This window comes from Rhinolophus hipposideros (genome assembly GCF_964194185.1).
Source record: "Rhinolophus hipposideros genome assembly, chromosome: 7".
In the NCBI taxonomy this organism is placed as follows: domain Eukaryota; kingdom Metazoa; phylum Chordata; class Mammalia; order Chiroptera; family Rhinolophidae; genus Rhinolophus; species Rhinolophus hipposideros.
The window spans coordinates 59,003,996-59,027,032 of NC_138053.1; the positions used below are offsets into that span (position 1 = coordinate 59,003,996).

Below are 23,037 nucleotides of genomic sequence, written 5' to 3' on the forward strand. Positions count from 1 at the left end.
AAATTTGAGCTTTTGAGCAAAAGTTAGAATTTAGGAATGGTTGTATCTATTATTGTGATCTTGACAGCTTCCTAAGTCTTTTCTGATTGGATTGGTGATATTAACGAAACAGAATGCATACAGATCATTGATGTGGTTTCAGAATCCACATTGCAATTAACGTTTAAAAAATTACTAGTTGTCAAGTTTTATTGCAATATCAAAAAAACCTAGTTATCTGAAAGGGCTATGAAAATACCCTTTCTTTTCCAACTGCATATTAGCGTGAGGCCAAATTTTTGACATATACTTCAACCAAAACAAAATATCACGACAGGTTGAAGAAAGAAACAGATATTAGAGTCCAGCTATTTTCTAGTAAGTCAGACACTAAAGAGATTAGCAAAATATAATTATATAATTCTACTCTTCTCACTGCAGTCCTTTTGTTTTGGAAAATAGAAAACTTTCAATTGATATGGTTATTTATATTAAATATGGGTTTCTTGTTACTTAAAATGAATTACTATTTTTAAATCTCTCAATTTTCATTATTAATATGATGAATGCCATCGCACACAGCCTCATCAACAAAAGGTCTTTGGGGTCTTCAATATTTTTAAGAGTGTAAAGGATCCTGAGACCAAAAGTTTGCGAAGCTGGTTTCTAGAGATACTCTTACGTATATGACCAGGAGATGTGTTCAAGAAAGCTCATAGTAGCAGCATTGTGCATAGTAGGCCCTACAAAGAACCATCCCAAATCCATTATCATGGAATGGATAATTAAACGGTGTATTTACAGTAGAAATCAACATAGCAGTGACAATGAATCATGTACAACTAGACAGCTCAGCAGAGATCACTCTAACAAATTGTGTAATGAAAGAAGCAAGTTATAAAAGAATATATACAGTGTGGTTCTACTTCTACTGATTTTAAATCCAGGCAGAATTAGTACAACTTGTTTAGAGATGCATAGGGAATGGTTACAATAAAAGTCAGGATAGTCGTTCTCTCTCAGGTGAGAAGAAAAATGCTGGGGGTGCCAAAAAAATGTATACATATGACTTGTATTCATCTTTTGTTATCGGTATGTATTATTACAATTTCAATACAGTTTTTTCCTTTTTTAAAATATGTGTACTTTTTTTGGCACCCTCTGTAGATTGTGAAGTTGAACACAAGGGACAAGCTTTTATTATTCTGAAAATGTTCTATTTCTTAATTTGGTAGAGATATTATGGATGTTTCTTTATACTTATCCTTTAAAATGTAAATATCTTTTATTTCTTAAGTATGTATGATATAAAATATCATATGTATGTAAGAGACTAAAATTAACCTCACAAAATACAACAGCAAAAAATTTAATTAGGAAGTATAACAAGGGAGTTAATTGGGCTGGTGGCCAATTTCACTTGTGTTACATGCATTCTTGCCTGCTATGAAACTCAAATAGCGTCAATAAACCATCAAACTTTCCCATTATTTTTAAACAAAGCTGACATTTATCTTTTGGCATTTTTTTGTAAGAATGATTCATGAGATTCATGAGATTAATTCCTTGAGTTCTTGTTCAAGATGATTTTATTCTCACTTTGGCTGGATGCAAAATTCATGCTAGGCATTGCTCCAACGTGTGCTTGTTCATTTTAAATGTCACCAGTGAGAAATCGGAGTTTACTACCGTGTTTCCCCGAAAATAAGACCTAGCTGGACAATCAGCTATAAGGTGTCTTTTGGAGCAAAAATTAATATAAGACCTGGTCTTATATTACTTATAACATAATATAATATAATAAATATAATACCGGGTCTTATATCGATTTTTGTTCCAAAAGATGCCTTAGAGCTGATTGTCTAGCTAGGTCTTATTTTTGGGGAAAGATGGTATGACTGTTTTACTATTAGATAATTTGTTCTTTTGACCCAATTGCCCCAAATATATCTCATTTTTGAAGACCAGTAAATTTACTAGGATGTGGCTCAGTGTGGATTCATTCTGTGACAGTTTTCCCTAGGACACATACTAGTGCACTTTGATCAGATAGGAGCCATTTTTATTTCTTGAAAGTTTTCATGAATTATTTAATAATTTTTATTTTTTATTTTTTATTTTGGTTCTTTTGGGACAACAGTGATGCATATGTTGAATTCCTTTACTTTGATCCTTTTAAGCTCTTTATCCATTTTAGTATTGCTTGCTCTTTTTACTCCTGTGAGAAATGTTTTTAGCATTTGCCTTTTTTTTTTTTTTTTTTGCTACTACCTCAACATGGCTTTTTCCTGTGATGGGTTTATTTTTTCCCTTTACTTATTTCCTCTGACAGTTCATGTTTTCATCTCCTGTCTTGCCATATCTTCCCTGATTGCTTGTATCTCTGCGTTAAATTTTTGGTTTTATAAAATGATAAGTTTGTTCAAAGTCACGTGCTCAGTTTTTATCTTTTCTGTAGCAACATTTTTTTCTGCCATGTCCATCTTCTATTTGCACTTTTCTGTTATTTTTTTTTAATTTGATGTATTTGTAGATCCATTTATTGTTCCTTTTCAATCACACAGCTTTGCATATGTTTGATTTTTCTAGATAAACTATTTCTAGAAGTTTATGTTGGATAGGGGCCAGAGCTACTTTCTCAGCAAGAATTTATTAATGATAAACAGTATTGTATGGATTCAAGTTATTTAACCCTGTATTTCTTTGTAAAACTGCTAGTGAGACAGACTCTTTCACCTTTTCTCACTGGCAGAACGCTTCCTACAAATATGGTTTGTGTCACTACCCAGTTAACTCAGTCTACATTTTTGACAACTAGAACAAGGGAGTATATTTTAACAGTGTGCACCCTTGTTCCAGTTGTTTATAAGAAGGTATTGTTAGTTATGCCCCTCCGATTGTTGCACTGAACTTTGGAGAAGCATGCTATGTTCATTTTATCTTAAATCATAAGTTTTGTTGTCTTTTTCTCTGTGTCTTTCTGCATTCCTCTTTGATTTTTCTATATTCAGTCGTACTTTCACATACATTATGATATTGTGGTTTATGGTTTTTGAAGTTTCCTGCTTTGCATTAAATATAGAGTTTGTATTTCTTTTCCTTATATTTCTTTCTTTTAAATTAAAGTTTATTGGGGTGACAATTGTTAGTAAAGTTACATAGATTTCAGGTGTACAATTCTGTATTACATCATCTATATCTCACATTGTGTGTTCACCACCCAGAGTCAGTTCTCTTTCCATCACCATATATTTGATCCCCTTTACCCTCTTCTATCACCCTTCTTCCCCTTACCCTCTGGTAACCACTAAACTATTGTCTGTGTATATGAGTTTTGTTTCTTCATTTGTTTGTCTTGTCCTTTTGTTATTTTCAGTTTTATAAACCACATATCAGTGAAATCATATGGTTCTGGACTTTTTCTGTCTGATGTATTTCTTATTGCTTTTGGGTGATATCTTAGAGGAAAACGGAAAACTTTTTATCAACAATGTAGAAATAAGAAGTGTCCTTTCAACTTTTGAGATAGGAACAGAAATATGAAGATATGAAAAAGGGAAAGGGTCTTTTACTAGTATCCATTGGGAGGTTTAATTGAAAATCTTCAACACTCTTTTGGGGGAATGCAACAAAACAGTTAACTTTGTTGTAACAGATATTACTGATAATTTGGGCTTCATTTTTCTGGAAAAATTCAGACTACTTTGTAGTACTTTGCTTTCAGGACTACTTACCTTTCATATTTGATATGTTATACCAATCAACTACAAACTTCTCTCTCATTAAATTTGACGTTTGATTTTATGTACTTACGGTATAGGCTAATAAGGGAGTCTATTACTATTGCATGGATGTTAGCAAAAGACATGAAATTTCTGGGTCAGAAACAAAGGATTTTATTAGTTAAGAGCACAACAAACAGCATAAGCATCAGCATATTTATTTTGATTTGTCTTGGCCCCAAATCTCACAGGGGCAATACAGTATGGCCCAGATGCTGTGGGTTTGCATGAAAACTGAGAAATACTGAGCTTGGCGAATCTATCACTTTTATTGCAAATACAGTCGTCCCCCTTCATCTGAGGGGGATACATTTCAAGATCCCCAGGGGATGCCTGAAACTGTGGATAATACCAAACTGTGTGCGTGTATATGTATACATACATATATGTGTATATATATACACATGTATATGCTAATAAGTGAGTCTATTACTATTGCATGCATGCTATAAATATACTATATATATAGTATGTTTTTTCCTGTACATGCATACACACCTACGTATGATAAAGTTTATTTTTAAATTAGGCATAGTAAGAGATTAACTCAATCACTAACAATAAAATAGAACAATTATAACAATGAGAGTTGCTTGAACACAAGCACTGCCATATCATGGTAGTAGATCTGATAACTAAAATGGCCACTACGTGACTAATAGGTAGGTAGTGTATATAGTGTGGATACATTGGCGTAAGGGATTCTTCATGGCCAGGGTGGGCAATTTAAAACTTATGAATTGTTTATTTCTAGAATTTTCCATTTAATATTTTTGGAGTGTGGTTGACCTCAGGTAATTTAAACTGCAGATAAGGGGAACTCCTGTAGTCAGTAAACCTGCTCTTTATCCAGGAGTAGATGTTCCCTCATTTCTTGAAGTTATCCTGAGAAATGGCCTGCATTAAGACCCAGCCTTGCAGACTTAGCATACGCAGCGTAATGTGGGGAATCACAACAAGCCCAAGGAAGACCGGCTCTCCTAACCTCCCATCCCCCACCACTGTGCCTAAAACCCTCCACGAATGAGAACCATTATTAACTTTATGTAATCTGAAATGTTTTATTTATTTATTTAAATTTAAATTTATTTATTGGGGTGACAATTGTTAATGAAATTACATAATTTCAGGTGTACAATTCTGTATTACATCAACTATAAATCCCATTGTGTGTTCACCACCCAGAGTCAGTTCTCCTTCCATCACCATATATTTGATTCCCCTTACCCTCATCTCCCACCCCCCACCCCCTTACCCTCTGGTAACCGCTAAACTATTGTCTGTGTCTATGAGTTTTTGTTTCTCATTTGTTTGTGTTGTTTTTGGTTTATATACCACATATCAGTGAAATCATAGGGTTCTCTGCTTTTTCTGTCTGACTTCTGAAATGTTTTATTAAATACATAACATCAACCATAGAAGTGTTCTCTTGTTAGTACTGTTCACTCATAATGGTGGGCCACAGTTTCACCAAACTCTTTTTTGTTCTTGTTCTTCTTTTTGTAATTATTATTTTTGGAACTCAAGAGCAGAGAGTTCAGTTTATTTTATATTTATCCATCCGTCCGTCCATCCGTCCATCCATCCATCCGTCTGTCCATCCATCCATCCATTTATACATCCACCCTTAGTTCTTGGCACATCATTATCAGTCCCACTAAGGACCCTTCTGGTTTAATATATGCAGATGTGTATTTATTTCTATATTCCCATTCCCCACTCCCATTTGTTTGTTCACATAGATAGCTTCTCTAGTAATTTTGATAGTATATTTGATTCCATATGTATCCTTGTAAAATATTGAAGGTTGTTTTGTATATGTATGTGTTCATTTTTAATTTAAGTTTAAAATGATTTCACATTTATGGAAAATTTGATATAACATTTCCCACATGCTCTTAACCCAGATTAAAAAATTGTTAATATTTTGCAACATTTGCTTTATCTCTCTTTCGTATATGTACTTGTATTTCTCTTCATTGTTTGAGAGTAAGTTCTCTTATCCCCAAATATTTCAGCATCTGTTTCCTGAGAAGGAGAAAGATAATCTCTTACATAACCACAGTACAATTGTGAAATTAGAAAATTTAACATTGAAATACTTCTATTATCCAATATGCCATCGTACTTAAATTTCATCAATTGTCCCAACAATGTTCTTTATAACATTTTTTACCCCCTCCAATCTAGTTTTCATTGTACTTAGTTACGTCTCTTTAGTCTTTAATCTGAACAATTCCTTTGCCTATCTTTGTTAGATGAAAGTGCATATGTAATTTTGTTTATGTGTTTGATATAGTGTAATAGACATTGTTCCTTATCTTATTGTTGCACTATTTTTAAGATGAACCCAAACTTATGTAGACATCAATCTTTTTTACTGCTTCAAACTTCTGTTTAGTATTCCACAATATGCATCTGCCAAAGTTTACTTATGCATTCCCCAGGGACAGACACCTAGATTGTCTTCAACTCCTTGCTATCATAAATAATTCTGTCACGAACATCTACATATGTGTCCCTTTTGGGAATATTTCTAGAGTATATATCCACAGGATTGCTGGATCATAATATATCTGCCTATTTAATTTGACTAAGTACTGCTGAATTGCTCTCTGGAATAGTTGCCCTGACCACACTACAAATGTGAATTAAGATCCCAGTTTCTCTACAACACTGCCAATACTTAGTTCTAGGTAACATTCTAATTTTTGCCAGTGTCATAGTTTTAAAGTAGCCTCTTGTTTATTCTCTCTGATCACTAATGAGTTTCACTTCTTGTGTTTTTGCCAAACTCTTCATTGATAGAGTTCTCTCAGCAGGGAAAAAAAATCTTTTCCTTCGTGTACTTCAGAATGATTTTTTAAAAACTATGTACCCTATTGTATTTTTCAGTTGATGTCTAAAATTTTTTATTTTATGTCTAATTGCAAAGGACAGAATTTCTTGGTGTACTGAAAATGTTAGTTTGTAAAAGATAAAATTGTTTCATACCTCTTTAAAATAAATCCAGTTGAATCTAAATGCCATAGCAATTTGGTAACTGTTGTTATGCATTTAAGAAGTACATAGATTCTTCTTTTATAGTAAAAATTTTTATCATTTTTTTCTCCTTTAACTCAATATGTCTACTTTATTCTCCCTCCCAGAATATTTCCCTAATGTATATTTTACTCTTTTTAATATATTTAAAAATATATTTTATGCTTAAAGGTGTTTTTAATTACATCAAATGTCTTCATAACAAAAATATATGTAAATTGCAATTACAGTAAAAATTTCCTGTAATCAAAATGGAATTTTTTTCTGGATTATATGTTCATTACAGTACTTATTAATTAATGATATATATTACAGATTTTAGTAGATAAGTGAATATAGAAATAAAGTTTTTGTTAGAAGATGTATCTTTAATTAGATGTATTTTTTCAATTACTGTATTTATCTCTGTATTGCTATAGAATGAGGTAGGATTTCAATTTATTTTGTGTCTGTAGATGATGAATGCTTTGTTCACATAAGTAAGTAGATGAAATGAAGTGAATTTATTATAAAAATATCACTTAATCCTTTAACTTCTTTTGAATTATTTGTCAAAATGTAGCCATGGTGATCTATGCTCAAAAAATATTTTTGACAACCCATCTGTTAATTTTATGATAGCCTCCTGTAAATTTGATGAAAGCAAGAAACTACATGATAAGTTATTCAGTCATTGAAGTCATTGTCTTTCTCAACACTGACACCAAATTCTTCCAATTTTTCTTTTCTCGACACTCATGTTTTTAAACACCAAGGTAATGAACTATTGTAAAATTATGGATGAGTGAAAGATAAGGTTTTCTTTTGTAAGTGGAAGAAATATGATTTCAAAAGGAGAATCCGGACTTTTTTTTTTTAGAAGAGTACATAAAGAAGTTGAGGATCTCAAAAATGATTTTCTAGAAGGTATCTGTGCCTGCCTACACCTGTCTTAACATGACTCAGGGATATTTAAAAGGCCACTGCTAAAGGAAATAATATTTTTAAAGTTATCATTGTTTGAAAAGAATTATAGTAGTATTCACACAGTACCACTAACCTTTGACGTAAATATAGACTAGTAAATTTATTGAATTAAAAATTTGCCGAAAGGAGCCTTTTATATAAATTTGTGGCTTATTGTTTTGACAGACTATATGTCTAATTTAACGAACTGTAAACTCCATCATCATGTTCCTAGCCATTCAAACAGGTTGGCTCCAGTGTGTTGATGTAAAACAGGAAGATTAAATAGTGGTGTTCTTGGAAAGTTATTTGGTGTTTTAACATAGGGCTCTGGATACTTTCATACACTTCTCTTCCTTTGCTTATGTTACTTCCTCCACCTGAGTTACTGGTTCCTCCTTCCTGCCCCCCATATATGAACATATTATGTGTCTTCTTTATAGCTCTTTTATGTTGTATTTATGAAGACCAAATTCATTCAGCTTCCTAAGCATGTCTCAAGTCTAATTCTACCTCTCTATCCAGTACCCTAATTCAGACCCACATCATTTCTCAATTTCTCAGTCTTCTATCTGCTCTCTATCTGTCTCCATTCTCTTCCCACTCCAGTGTCTCCATCACATAATTACTATAATGACCTGTCTAAAATATAGATCAATTCCATATTCTCCCACTGAAAAATCTTCAGTTCTTACAAATCTTCAATGTCTCTACACTGCCAAAAGTGTTAATATTTACTTTCATTTATTATCTTGTAGTTATCTGTTCTCAACAATGTTTCCAAAGTTTTCTCCAGCAACTGCCCTCATCTGTTTTATACTCTTGTCACACAAATCACTTATTTCCTTGAACACATGGTGCATTTATTAGAATGTCACAATGGAAACATAAAACATAATTTCTTTTAGTAATAGTCAACCTAAACTTATGGCTACTTGTGAAGAAAGGCCAAAATTTATTCATAGGCAGTGGGTATATTCTTTACAGAAAAATTTTATCATTTATCATTGAAATATGTTTTTAGATCTCATTGATAGCACAGGAAAAAATGACAAAGAAAAGCTTTGAAAAGTTAAGGGAGGCCATAGTAAAGAAAAAGTCTGTCTCCATAATCCTTAAATGTATCAAGATTTTTCACAATGTGTTTTGAAAATTACATATATATTTAATTATACAAACATAAATTACATATATATTTAATTCTCCTTTATTCATATTAGTAAGAGAAAGGACTTCTGTGTTTGGCCTATAACTCAAAACTCAGTGGATTATAACCATCCTTTTGTCATTCCCTTCTGGATTCAGCATCATGAAGTAATGCGAACTCAAGCATGTTGCAAGACAGGTTCTAACACTTTCAACACTTAATTTTATGATCTTTAATAGATCTTTTTACTCAATTTCCGTTTTTCTCATCTATAAAGTGAGAATTAATTCATGTTCCCTCTCTGTTCAAGAGAGATGGTATCGTATGAGATAACGTTTGAGATGTATGATAAATTTGAAGAGATTTAGAAATATATTGTAACACTGAATTCTACCTTAGTCTCTTTAGTTTTAATCCTATATTTCCTTAGAGGATCTAGTCTATCATTATGGGAGACATATATTGATAAGGCTAATAAACGATCAAATAAGGAAATAAAGGATGTAGTAGACGTTGGTTTGTTTTATTTTTTTTCTTATTTCTTGTATGTTTCTTATGTTTCTTCCTTGTTAAAACAGTTTTGGTATGAACCATGATGGAATTGGAAATTCTTGTGGGACGAAAGGTCATGAAACAGCAAAACTTATGGCAGCTCACATTACTGCAAATACCAATCCTTTTTCCTGGTCTGCGTGCAGTCGAGACTATATCACCAGCTTTCTAGAGTAAGTAATCTCTGGAGAGTGATGATGAATTACTCCAGAAGTAAGCCATCGGTAGAAGCCTACTATGTAGTGCTTCAAATTTTGCATAATGAGTAACTTTTATAGGGCCCAGTGATATTTCAGGCTGTTCCCCAAATACTTTAATGTATCATTGTGCCAAATGTTTTTCTTCATACTCAAACAGAACTTAACTGAATAGGTCAGAAGAACTGGAGTGAGGATTTAAGTGGGGTTGATGATGGGAGTGTTAGAAATGTTCAATAAATGGGAAGCAGTGTCAGGAAAAAAAAATGGAGATTTACATAATTTTAATAGAGCATAGGTCAAACTTTAATTCAATGATTACATATTTCATTTTGTTGGTGGAAAAAACCGAGTTCTATAAGAATGCCAAAGTATCTAATAGTAACGAACAACAACAACAAAAAATCAAACACTCAGGAAATAAAAAGGAGAAAATGAAAATTTGTCTTCCACAATTTATTAAGCGACTCATCTTTTCTACAGTTTGGGACCTTTTTTGCTGGTTCTTTAATGAATAGTCCAAGAGTCTGGTTACATAACTGTGGAGAATATAAATTAGCTAATGTATAACTATGTTTAGGAAAGCAGATGTTCTTCCACATCTCACCTGCCATAGGGCTTCAGTATTGAACTTTGGAAACTAATACACTTAGGTCTCACTTTCTAACTGTGTGACCTTAGGCATTTTGCTTCACCTTTGTAATCTTCAGTGACCTCATTTGTTAAATGAGCTTAGGTAATAATACATCAGGTATGTATATAATTATGCATAATGCTATAATGCATTAAAAACACTTAAGAAACACTTAAAAACACTTAAGAGACATTTCATGAAGTGGTAAATATTATTATTGTAAATAATATCAAAGTTTTAAGCTTTACTGCTCTATCATTACCTTCAATATTGTGCCTTTTTTTTTTCTTGGGGAGGAGAGATTAAATACTCCATGAAAAGTGAGTCATACATATAGCACAGGCAAGCAACAGAAATCTTTTTAAAAATTGTCGTTGTTTAAAGTTCACATTAGCATGATGATAGTATAAAATTTTAAAAATTCAGCTATGTTATGTAGGGTAACATTATTCATTAAAGTTTTGGTTCAGCTCTGAATGGCCAGATCATATCCTGAAAAGTTATAATTATATTTTTTAGAAGCCTCAAACAAGAGATTTTAAATTACCTAACACAATGCTTTGCTCAATCACAGATCAAAAGATAAATGTTTAAAACCGTCTCTTTTGAATTAACTTATATAATAATGAAATTGACAGAATTGGAAATTCATTTTGGAATATAATAATGAAATGGACAGAATTGGAAATTCATTTTGGAAAGTAGCTCTTCTGTAGAACCTAACAGTTTTTAATCCTAGTAATAGATAATTATGACACTGTACTTGCCCAATGCCAAAACTGGGTGAAGGGCTATAAAGATAGACTACAGATAATTTGTTTGACATTTTTTGGTAGTTTGTAACACAACGCACTAGCAATATCATTTTCCAAGATGTTTTTAATGAGATCATATTATCTAAATGGGGAGATCTGCTCTCCCCAGAAATCAAGCCAGATCTGCAATTTCTCCCTTGACTACACTCATATTTTAATAATGGAATCTTAGTGCCTGTCCCCAGAAAGACAAAATATATAACATGCTCGGTATTCCTATGCATTTTCAAAGGCTTCTGTCCTCTTGTTCTCTTCAAGTACCATTTTCTTGCTCCTCTGTGCTGTTTCTATTGCACAGCCCATTTGCTAGGACTGTCTCTGTATGCATAGTAAATACAAGGACCAATTTTTCGTCTTTTGCCAGCACCTGCCTACCTGAAACCATGTCAAGGCTGTTAAAACACTCCAAGGGGGAATCCTGAAATTGCTGATAAAACACAGTTAAGAAATCACCACTGGTTTGGTGAGAAACGTAAAATTATTGTTAGTTGCAATGAAGTGTTCCATTGAATTAATTTAATTAACCCCAAAAGCATTATTTAAGTGTTATTGCCTCTTTGCATTTTATATGTGTAAGCATGATTAGAGTTGACAGGGTTCTGATGTGCTTATTCATCCTGCAATTTACAAAAATATTTCTGTTGTGTATCCTTGTGGGGATACTCACAAAATTAAAGGCATCTGTGAAAGGTAGATTTGTAAGACAATGGGTAGAGATTTGGGGGAAAGTTGGCTTTATTCTCTATCTTTAATAACAAACTAAATAACTCTGATCATAATCTGACCAAGCAATAAAGGTTCTTAAAACACAAGGCCCTTCAAAAAGGTCAGTTCATTGGAGCACAAAGACATAATAGTAACTTTCTTGAATTTCTTTGTTCCTTTTTACTAATGCAGTGGACTTAATTGCTTTAGCAGCTATGTGTGATATTTTTTAAAATCCAGTGATATTTTGATCAGGGATTGAGGTTACATTTATGTTTTATAGTTGGCTCAAAAAGACTCATAACATTTTATTTCAGTTTTTCCTCTCAAGAAAAAGAAATCTTGAAAGATGAATTGTTTAGGAACTGCAGCCCAGCCAACAAAATGCATACCTTTCTCTACTTAGTGACTGTATAGGCCAAAGATGATGGTGGATTTTAACAATGAGCTTTCTATGATTTATAGAGATTCACTATTCACTATGTTCAACTGAAAACAATTCCATGGCCTTTAAATGCCAATAGAGTAAAAAGTCTCTCGTGTCATTCTGAAACACTACGTGCTATTGATCAATCAGGAGATGGTGTTTACCAACTCCCAATATTTTTTTTCAGATTTCTTAAACTCGGTGATTCAATAAGTGGTTCATGAATCGCCCAGAAGCCGTCCTGATTAAATAATAAAGAACCCATTTCCGTTAAAATGGACGTGTTATGCCAGCTTCTGATGTTTTCGGCGGACGGCTTTGCAGGTAGTGTCCTTCCTATCTGCCTGCGGGACTTATTTATTTATTTATTTACTTAGAAAATAGAGGAAACTGAACCTGGTATGATGGCTCACTCTCACTGATGACAATGGGCTAATTTACCAGGCAGTGAAAGGCAGCCAAAAGTCATTTAGGCCAGTTTTTTTCATATATTTTCCACCACTTAGTGGTAGTACAGAGTAATTTCATATAGTTTTCAAAAATTCCGAGGCCTCTGTGAGTCAATTCTTGCTCTATTTAAATTAAAGTCTGTTAAATTGTTTGAACTGTCAAAGATCCATAGCAAAATTTCCTACAGTTCCAAATTAAATAGAGACCAGCCATTTTCACAGAAAGGATGGAAGCTGGAAAAAGGCAAAACAACGTTATGGTTGAAGGTGAACTAGGAAAAAAGGTGAGTAGTATTGCTGCAAGAGAAGTGATACAAGATGAAAAGGATGACCAAGGCACTCACATTTTCTCTATAGCAATTATGTTTGAAGGTCAAAATCAATAATCTATTAGACAGAAAACAGTTTTACCAATAGGACCATATATATATATATATATATATATATATGTATATGTATATGTATATGTATATGGAACCCATGGAACAGCTTATAAAAAAAGGTTTCTTCGCCTTCCATTTATCTGACACATTTTGGGGACTTCATTCAAACCCATAAATATCTTTGGTAAGTCATAATTACATGTGGAGAAAAAGAGAATATAACTAAGTAAACCATTATTAGTTCAGTGTTTGTATATTGGAAGCCTCAAGTTCAGTTGTGTTCAAGCACTGCAGTCTACAGAGGGCAAGAGAGAAAGGTCTGACTTAAAGTAACTCATTTTAGGAGGTGATGCATTGTTAGTTTTGTGAAGACCGATAAAGCAGTTTATGAGAACATAGTAGGTAAGACACTTGGTTTGCTATAGATGATGCCAACCTAATTCATTTTTGCTTAATTTAGATATATTAGAATAATTTTATGGAAAAAATAGGAGATGGCATTAAATATTAACTTTTTGTTGTTGTTGTTAAGAGACTGTTAAGATATGTACAGGGTTATATAGAAAGGTTTGTTTTTAGTTGACCAACTGTGTGGTATAATGATAGTCTATACTTTATAGTATAATAGAGTGAAAAATAAATCTAAGATTACAATTAGGAGTATGTCCTCATGTGTTCTGGAAACAGAGCCAAGAGTGCATATTTTACATAGGGATCTGTAAATTTTAGTTGAAGACTCAACCCTGGCTCATGTTCCTATTTTCAAGCTAACTTTTGAGCTATGTAAATAAGACTTCTCTAAATTAGAAGTAGAATACATAAAATACGACTTTGCTATCATGCTGCAAGAATTTCTGGAAATGTAAATATACTTTGATTTACTAAGAATTTTATAATCAAGGAAAAAGCATATTCTCAAACTCATATACATTTTATTGCCTTGTCTTAGTAACATAAATGAAAGTCGAGTCTATGAATTCAATAATTATCTATGTTGCTATAGATTTTAACTAGGATTGGGTTTTTAGTTGTGAAATATATGCTGCTAGGGAAATAATCATAGTTCTGCTTTTTGTGTATACAGTTTTGCTCTGGACAAGAATATCTGTGCTTAACAATAGTAAGTTGTATTAGCTTCTCATAGATGGAAACTACTAACAGTATCCTTCATTTTATTCATTAATAAGTGAGGTTTATGTTTTCTGGGTAGAAAAATGCTCATATGACACTAAGGCACAACTATGGTATTTGATGGGAAAATTCAAGAATATTTATATATAATATCACTATTATCATTTTGATAATAGTAGCATAAATAACACTAGGCTCATCATAAGAATTGTATGGTTACGTTGATTAGCTAGAACCCTATATTAAATAAAAATTACAACTTCCATTTTGTTAAAAGGAAACAATTGCAAAATATATGAAAATAACATATCTAATATCTTTAAGAGAAAACATTTGTACCAGGAGACCTATACAAAAATATTTATATTAGCATAATTTGCAATTTGTAGAAATTAGAAATAATTCAAATGTTCACTTCATACTTGTGGCATAGTCCTAAATGAAATATTAAAGAACAATGTAGATAAACAGGCTATAGTTATACTCATCAATATAGATATATCTCACAGTCAATAATACTCAGTGAAAGAATCAAGTCACACACACACAAAATCTACAGTATGTCTCCTGTTTTATAGAGTCCAAAAACATTCAGATAAATAATTGGGAGATAAAACTACTAACAAAAACAAGGAAATTATTATTTATAAAATCAGGATATTAGTTACTTCCTGGCGGGAAATGAGGGCTGTGATTAGGGTAGAGCACTTGGGAATTTTTTAAGAAAAAAAAAGAAGCTCTTACAGGGTTGAATATACACTTCTCAAATCCATCTCCTCTACTTTCTGTATCTATACCTGTGATATTTGATGATAGTAATTGATGACTCAGGAGCATGGAAATACCCAGAATTGTTATTTTCTAAGAGTTAGTTAATAATTTGTAATGGTGATCTATAGATTTAACTTACTTGAAATTAGCAGGAAAGTGGCAAATTTTAGTAACATTATGCAGAAAGCATTTTTGTTGCTTAACCCTCAATTAAGAATTAAAATAGAAAACTACCCCACCCCCCAAATACTTTAAACAAGGTTTTATTGTACAATATATACCAGATATGGTGACTAGGAGGAAAATATGTAATACATTCTCTACCCCAAATGTAGAAACAATTGAAGTCAACCTGTCCCACACTTGCTTTCCCAGAGCCATTAATAGTAGGTAAAACACTTGACTTGCAAGCATTATTAATTTGTACAAATACTACCAAACCCATCTCAAAAAGCCGTTGTGGATGCCATGTTCCTAAACATACATGTTCATTTTTTAAAGATCTATATGATTTTTCATTATTTTACTTCATATGGTTTCTTCTTCTGTAAAAATATACTGGAAAAGGGAACAAGACTTGTTTAGATATTTAATTAGACCACATTAATACAAAGAGATAGGTAATTCCAAAGAACTGAAACAAAATCCACTTTGGGATAAACTTTCTCAGAAGAATGATTCAGAAGACCACAGTACATAGCATTCTTCATAGTCTGGAGGCCCTTGTAATGGTCATTTGATTTGGTATTTTTAAAGAGCATGAACCATGATTGGAAGACCATTAATACCTGGGAAGAAGAATTTTAAAGAAGTAATTATTCTTACTTCCTCCTGGATGAAGTCAATTTTCAGTTTGCTAACAGGAAAGAATGTTTTCTTCAGAGTATTTATTCTTAAACCTTGAGGTCTTCATAATTCGTCCTCTACATTTTTAGATTAATTTTCTGTATTTTTAAAGGTAATTATGTATAATAATTTTTCATAGATTTTGAGTTCATGCCACTTAGGTGAATATATTGGCATGTATTTTTACCTATAGGATCCTGTATTTAAGTACTTCAGTCCTTAAAATTTTCCCATTGATTTTTAGTAGTATTTAACTTGATATTTAATTTTTAGTACAAATTTAACTCCTCTCAGCAAGACTTTATTATTTGGTATAGATAGACATGAAATTGATATTTTAGAAAGAAAATTAAGGATTTAAACTACTAATTCAATTATTTCACAAATATGCCATATTATCAAAATGGACTGTCTTCTTCCATTATATTTTTCATGTTGACCATTTTATCATTAACCTTAATATATAATTTCGAATTTACTAGTAGAAATGCATTTGCCTACCATTTGTGTACCTGTATAGATTAAAGATATTTTAAATTTTAAAATAAAAAAGAACTTTCTATTGTAAAAATTTTATCAAGAAAGAATTTTTCTTACCAAGGTACATGTCAATTTCTAAAAGTACAATAAACAGGAAATAAAAAGAGTTCTGAAATGAAAACTGGGTAGTTGGGTGAAAAAAGAAATGGTTCTCTTTTAGTTAGATACCTTGAACAGTGACAAGTGAAATAATTGTAGTAGCCAATAGCAAAATTCATCTATATTAGTAGCACTTTTAATATTCCATCTAAATATTTTTTATTGATTGAAAATCGAGAGGTGCATAAGTGAAAGGAAAAATGTGTAAAGAAGACAGTATTCTGTTCCCTGAGTCTTTGAATCTATCACCTTATAAATAATGTTGTTCTGTTTTTAAAAGATATTAATTTGCTGCTGTGCAAACACACATTTTTATGTAGCAAATTAACTTTTACATTTTAAGATGTGATACAATATTAGTAATATGAAACTCATTGTTATGCATGATTCTTTCTTACTTATCTATAAATGAAAATTTGTACTGTCCTAAATAATAGTTGAGGAACTTCTACTTGTGAAATTATTTTCCTTTGGCAAAGTAGATGGAAAAGATTTGGAAAAAAAACACAAGTGCTGGCACAATTGACAGGAATGTTGGAAAAAATTTTTAAATGTTGGCATAGGAATTCTTTAAAAATTCTAACTTACTCACATGTGAAATGAAAGTAAAAAAGCATCTGTCCTATTTTATGCACACTGACTCAATAAAAATGAACAATTATATTTAGCAAAGTATAAAGCTCTTTAAACTAAGGTATTCTGTCTGGTTTTTGGCGATCTTTATGTTATTTGTTCCACTGAATTAAATATTATGTTTGAGTGCAAGCACACTTTGAAAAGCAGAAATTATATAGAGAGGAGAACATTCCCTTTCCTAACTCTGATGACCCTAGATGAAATATGAAATTTTTGAGAGACTAAACACTTCTAATATACTTGAGAGCAGAACTTTGGATCTTGGCCTCATCTGTCATTCAGCCCATTTATTACTGAAATATTTCAAGAACCTTTGGACATGTCTTACTTACTACAGCACCTATTGTTCTACTCAAGGTGGAAGTATATAGATTAGGTCTTTAAGGATTACAACCACAATTTTTTATTTTAATTTTAATTTTCCACATTTTATGTTTTTAATTCTACTACCAGATGAGGTTATATTTTCACTGAAAACAAACAAGAAACTTAGAGCAATGTGAAATTCTGTTTTGATTCCTTCAGAAATTAGTTGAAATCAGTGTTTTAAGGCCAACATGACATTTTTATATTGTTGCCTGAGAGATGCTTTTATTATGTCTTGGTGCTGGAAAAACTACTGGAGCTCTTATTCAGGTTTCAGTAAAGCTATTCTATTTTGCCATGTGATTATTTCTTGGTAGACTATATTGTTTTTCATGCATCAAGTTATTAAAACAAAGAGCTCAACAATGGTTTCATAATTGTGATGGAAATCGTCCATAGTGTTCCTAATTTCCTTTGATCCTTTATGTTGAACAGTTCAGGCCGTGGTACTTGCCTTGATAATGAGCCTCCCAAGCGTGAATTTCTTTATCCAGCTGTGGCCCCAGGTCAGGTGTATGATGCTGATGAACAATGTCGTTACCAGTATGGATCAACGTCCCGCCAGTGTAAATATGGGGTAAGAAGTCTCAATCCTTATGTTTAGTTATTTATACATGTTCTTTCATGACACACACATTAGGATGGAATTTTGATGAATATAGTTTCCCTCTGGTAACATCATGTATGCTAATGTGGTCTTTGACAGTGCTCTTTTTCTGACAATATTTGTATAGTATCTATTTCTAAATGTTTTAGTAATCCTAAATTAAATAATTTTCAAATGTCTTGTGAAGGGTGCTGGTAGAATTTTAATAATTTCGAATGTATTTCTTCTTTCAGTCCTGAGTTTATGATGCCACCTTTAGTTTGTTTTATGAAATGTTACGGTTTTGAAACCTCTCCCCGGACCTCCACCTTTTCTGGTTCTCTAATTAATTGGGTTAAGGACATTTTATATTGGCCTGGAGCCTTTAATTTATACTTTCTAGTACTGAGTCATTTTAAGTTGCTTCCATCCATTTCCCACGTTCCTAAACAACAAGCAAGTGGGGACAAAATGACGTTAACTCAAATAGAGAAACAAAATGGCTGCGGGGGGAAAAATAGGTATCATAATTGATTCTTCATGTCTGCCTAACGATGTCCAGTGTCTATTTCAGAAGATTCTTCTTAAGTTTCACAGAGAAAGATTTCAGTGTCTAGGATAGGGATGTGTTCATAATAGGTGCACAGCATAAGCATGTTGAGAGAAAGAGTAGGATTTTTTAATAAATTGTCAAAAAATACTCAGGAGTCAAAAATACATTTATAACTTGGTTCCTATTTTTATGAAAATAGTGTTTAAAATCCCTTTTTTAAAAAAAATAGCCATAAAAAGAATTAAGTTTTAAGGTAATTAAGACAAAACAATGTATGCATTGCACTGTACTAATTATTCCTCATGGGTACAATACAAAAGAAAGTGATTTTTAAAATCTCCCTTGGGTGACAAGTCTCTTATTCATGGTTGGCTTTGGTAGTACATTTCGTGTGCTAGATTTAAAGAATGTGTGCAACTATCTGAACATCTAGAGCCTTGAGTAAAACTTTGGCCTTTCTGGTCTCTCTGTGAAAAGTCTTTACTTCTCATTTCTGTATGATTTTAGTTTGTTTTTTTCTTGGGTTGCTTTTTCCCTCGGAAAAGGTCAGCCAAACTTTAATCCTAGTCTTTGTATATACTGTTAGATTACTCTTAACTATGGTCTTTCATTAATTTGTTAGCAAGTAAGATAGTTAATCTATGTTTAGTTTTTCTATTGGAAACTTGGTTTTAACGCACCTATATATTTCCATATTATATAATTTATGTATTAGCAGTTTTATAGGATCTATGAAAGCACTTTTTTCCTTCAATAAATTAATGAAACAATTTAACCCGATTATCCTATTTCTATATAAGTATATCATTTGTTTCAGACTTCTTGGTTTGAAGTGAGATAAACAGTAATGAGAAATTATACATTTTCAGTTTATATTCCTTACATTCGTCTTTTAGGTTCTACTTCTTCATGTGTTATATTTATAAAGACTTTTGTAACAGCTATGAAATAAAATTGGAAAACAAGGGAAAGACATTAACATCTTACAATCCTATACAATTTCATGTTTTTTATTGTGAATCTTTTCACATTGATTTGCAGCAAAATGATTTCCTTACACAATGTACTATATGAACATGCTTATGTTACTTTTTTATGAAGTGCTACATATTACTAGCAAAGTTTCTTGAGTCATGGGAGATTCTTCATAATCATCCCACCTCTTAAGCTTGTACCTAAAAAATTGGGTTTACACAATTGATAGCACCCAGACACACACCATGTTTTATCAGATGAACCCTGAAGATTTTAAAGAATTCAGAGTACTACTTTAGAAAACAGTAGTGGCTTTGAAGGTGAGTGTTCAGTCGGTAAACAAGTCATGCTTGAGATGGTAGCTAAAGGGGAGACAAACCAGCCCTGATTTAGATAGCTGACGGTCGCATCCCGAGATGAACACTAACACAAATAAGACTGGAGGCTTACGAGAGCCTTTTAGTGAGGGCATACTTCTGGTGCTGAAGCATCACGAAGCGAACCCTCTTGCAACTGGAAGGTCCCTCATGTTGTCAGGGAAGATTTTAAACAAGAATAAAATGACCCGAAACTGCAGAAGCAATCAGCTTCCCGTCTCTCCTACTGGTCATCATGTGGTCATTGCTGAGGCTACCAGGGATTGCATGTGTACTGATGAAAAATATTGCCTGAATTCTTTGTGAGTAGGTACATTACTTACATTTTGGAATTTATGTGAAAACTTTGCTTTTTTGTTTTACTCCATTTATGTTTCCAGATATACCATAATTCCATTAGAAGTATGAGGAGATGGTAATGGCTTCAAATACAAAGAACAAAGCAGTATAGTACAACATACAGAGTAATATAGGTGTATAATGTAATAATTTATAAATGATATATAGTTTCTGTTAATTACACTCTTTTTCTGAGATACTTCAGACTGCTTTGATTAAAATTGTAATAATGTTTTATAGCTGGAGAAACTAAAAATACAGAATATGATTTACCTACCCCAAGGTAAAACATAAAAATGTACCTAAATCTGTCGGTTCTGCTTTCCATTAGATATAGTAAATATGTTAATAAAGATAGCAGACTTTGTATTTTAGGAGACACTTTTGTCGGTTTTCATCAGGTGATGCCTATTTTTAAACATCTCCTCAAAACTCTCCATTTTGTCCCAGTCATTTTTGTGAGAGAGATGATCAGAAGAGCTTCCCTAAACTTATTTTCAGGATCATAAATTCTCAGGTATCTGGAACCCTGAGTCTTGGATTTGAGTTTTATTTTCTTTTACCTTATACAAAAGGTTAGCCCCTCTTCAGGGCAAGATGCAGGTACAGACAAGCAGCATGCAAAACCAGGTTCCTACTAGGTCATCTAAAAAAAAAAATCCATTAGCAGTTTTCTAAGAAGGCATTGATTCATCCTTGATGAAAATGCATTGCAAAAAAAGTGGTATCAGTTTAGTCCAAAAAATGTTTCTTTGCCTATTTAGAGGCAAATTGCTTCCTATGAATCTCTGTAGAATCTATTGTCTCATTCCTCTTCCATTTTCTATTAGTCTACCCTCTGTTAGTGGAAGAGAATTATTAAAATTAGGTTAACAAAAACGTTTCACAACAACAATAAGTTTAAATATAGGAAGGAAGTCGCTGATGAGCCTATATATTGTAAGACTGTGGATGATCTTTTGAATGCTTTCCAGAAAGCACAGATTAATTCAGGAATCAGTCTCAGACATAGCTCTGTATTTCTTTCTTTCTTTTTTAATTAAAGTTTATCGGGGTGACAATTGTTAGCAAAGCTACATAGGTTTTAGGTGCTCTGTATTTCTTTATTCTGTCACTTTAAATCATATCCCAAATGTTGTTTTCAAATACATTTAATGGTTCGATATAGGTTAACAATATCCAGTACATAATTTACTGGTAGTGATCAAGAGATGATTTTCCCAATGCATTTTTAACAGATAGAAATAAAATATCCTGAAATTCGTATGGAACCACAAAAGACGTCAAATAGCCAAAGCGATTTTTGAACAGGGTGCCAAGAATACACAATGGGGAGAGGATAGTCTCTTCAATAAATGTACACAAGGCTTCTCTTAGTGAAATGGAGAAAACTCGACAGCCACATGCGAAAGAATGAAACTGGACCCTTACCTTACAATGTATGTATGACCCCAAACTATGAACTCAAAATGAATTAAAAACTTGTACGACCCCAAACTATAAAACTCCTAGAAGAAAAGAGAGAAAAAGTTTCTTGGCATTTTTCTTGGCAGTGATTTCTTGGATATGACACCAAAAAGCACAGGCAACAAAAGTAAATAAAAAATAGACAAGTGGGACTACATCGAACTAAAAAGCTTCTTCACAGCCAAGGGAACTGACTACAAAATGAAAAGGCAACTTATGGAATGGGAGAAAACACTTGCAAGCGATGTATCTTATAATGGGTTGATATCCAAACTAGATAAGGAACTCTTACAACTCAATGCAAAAAAGCCCAAATAAGCCAATTAAAAACTGGGCAGAGGACCTGAAGAGACAGTTCTCAAAAGAAGACAAGCAAATAGCCAACAGATGCATGAAAAGATGCTCAATATCACTAATCATCAGGGAAATAGAAATCAAAACCACAATGAGAAATCACCTACACCTGTTAGTATGGTTATTATCCAAAGGACAAGAGATTACAAGTGCTGGCACAGATGTGCAGAAAAGAGAACCCTTGTGCACCGTTAGTGGGAACATAAATTGGTGCAGCCATTATGAAAAACAGTATGGCGATTCCTCAAAAATTAAAAATAGAACTACCTATGATTCACCAATCTTATGTCTGGGAGTATATCCAAAAGAATTGAAATCAGGATCACAAAGAGATATGTGTACTCTCATGTTCACTGCAACATTACTCACAGTAGCTAAGATATGGGAGCAGCCTAAATGTTCATTGACAGATAAAGGGATAAAGCAATGTGGTTTATACATACAATGGAATATTATGCAGCCTTAAAAAAGGAAATCCTGCTATTTGTGACAACATGGATGAACCTGGAGGATATTGTGCTCAATGAAATAATACCGACACGAAAGGACAAATACTACATGATACCACTTATATGAAAAATCTAAAACAGTCAAACTCACAGAAGCAGAGAGTAGAGCAGTGGTTGCCAGGAGCTGGAGAGAGGGGGAAATGGAGAGATTCTGGTCAAAGAATACAAAGTTTACTTATGCAAGATGAGTAAGTACTAGATATCTACTGTATAGCATAGTGCCTGTAGTAAACAGTATTGTATTGTATACTTAAAAATTTGCTAAGAAGGTAGATCTTCTGTTAAGCGTTCATATTATATACACAGAAATAATAATCAAGAGGATGGGAGGAAATTTTTGGAGGTGATAGATGTTTATGGCCTAGTTTGTGATTATGGTTTCATGGATGTATTCTTATTTCCAAACTTACCAAGTTGTATATGTTAAATAT

At 32.6% G+C, this 23,037-nt stretch overlaps 1 protein-coding gene across 1 annotated transcript in view; it reads left to right on the top strand.

The window, feature by feature from the left end:
* Window positions 1-23,037, top strand: part of ADAMTS6 (ADAM metallopeptidase with thrombospondin type 1 motif 6) — a 263,654-nt gene that overhangs the window by 127,590 nt on the left and 113,027 nt on the right. Inside the window, exons 10-11 of the mRNA XM_081054061.1 lie at window positions 9,474-9,620; window positions 17,882-18,023. Of these exons, the coding sequence (XP_080910187.1) occupies window positions 9,474-9,620; window positions 17,882-18,023 (289 nt within the window). The remainder of the gene's footprint in view (window positions 1-9,473; window positions 9,621-17,881; window positions 18,024-23,037) is intronic.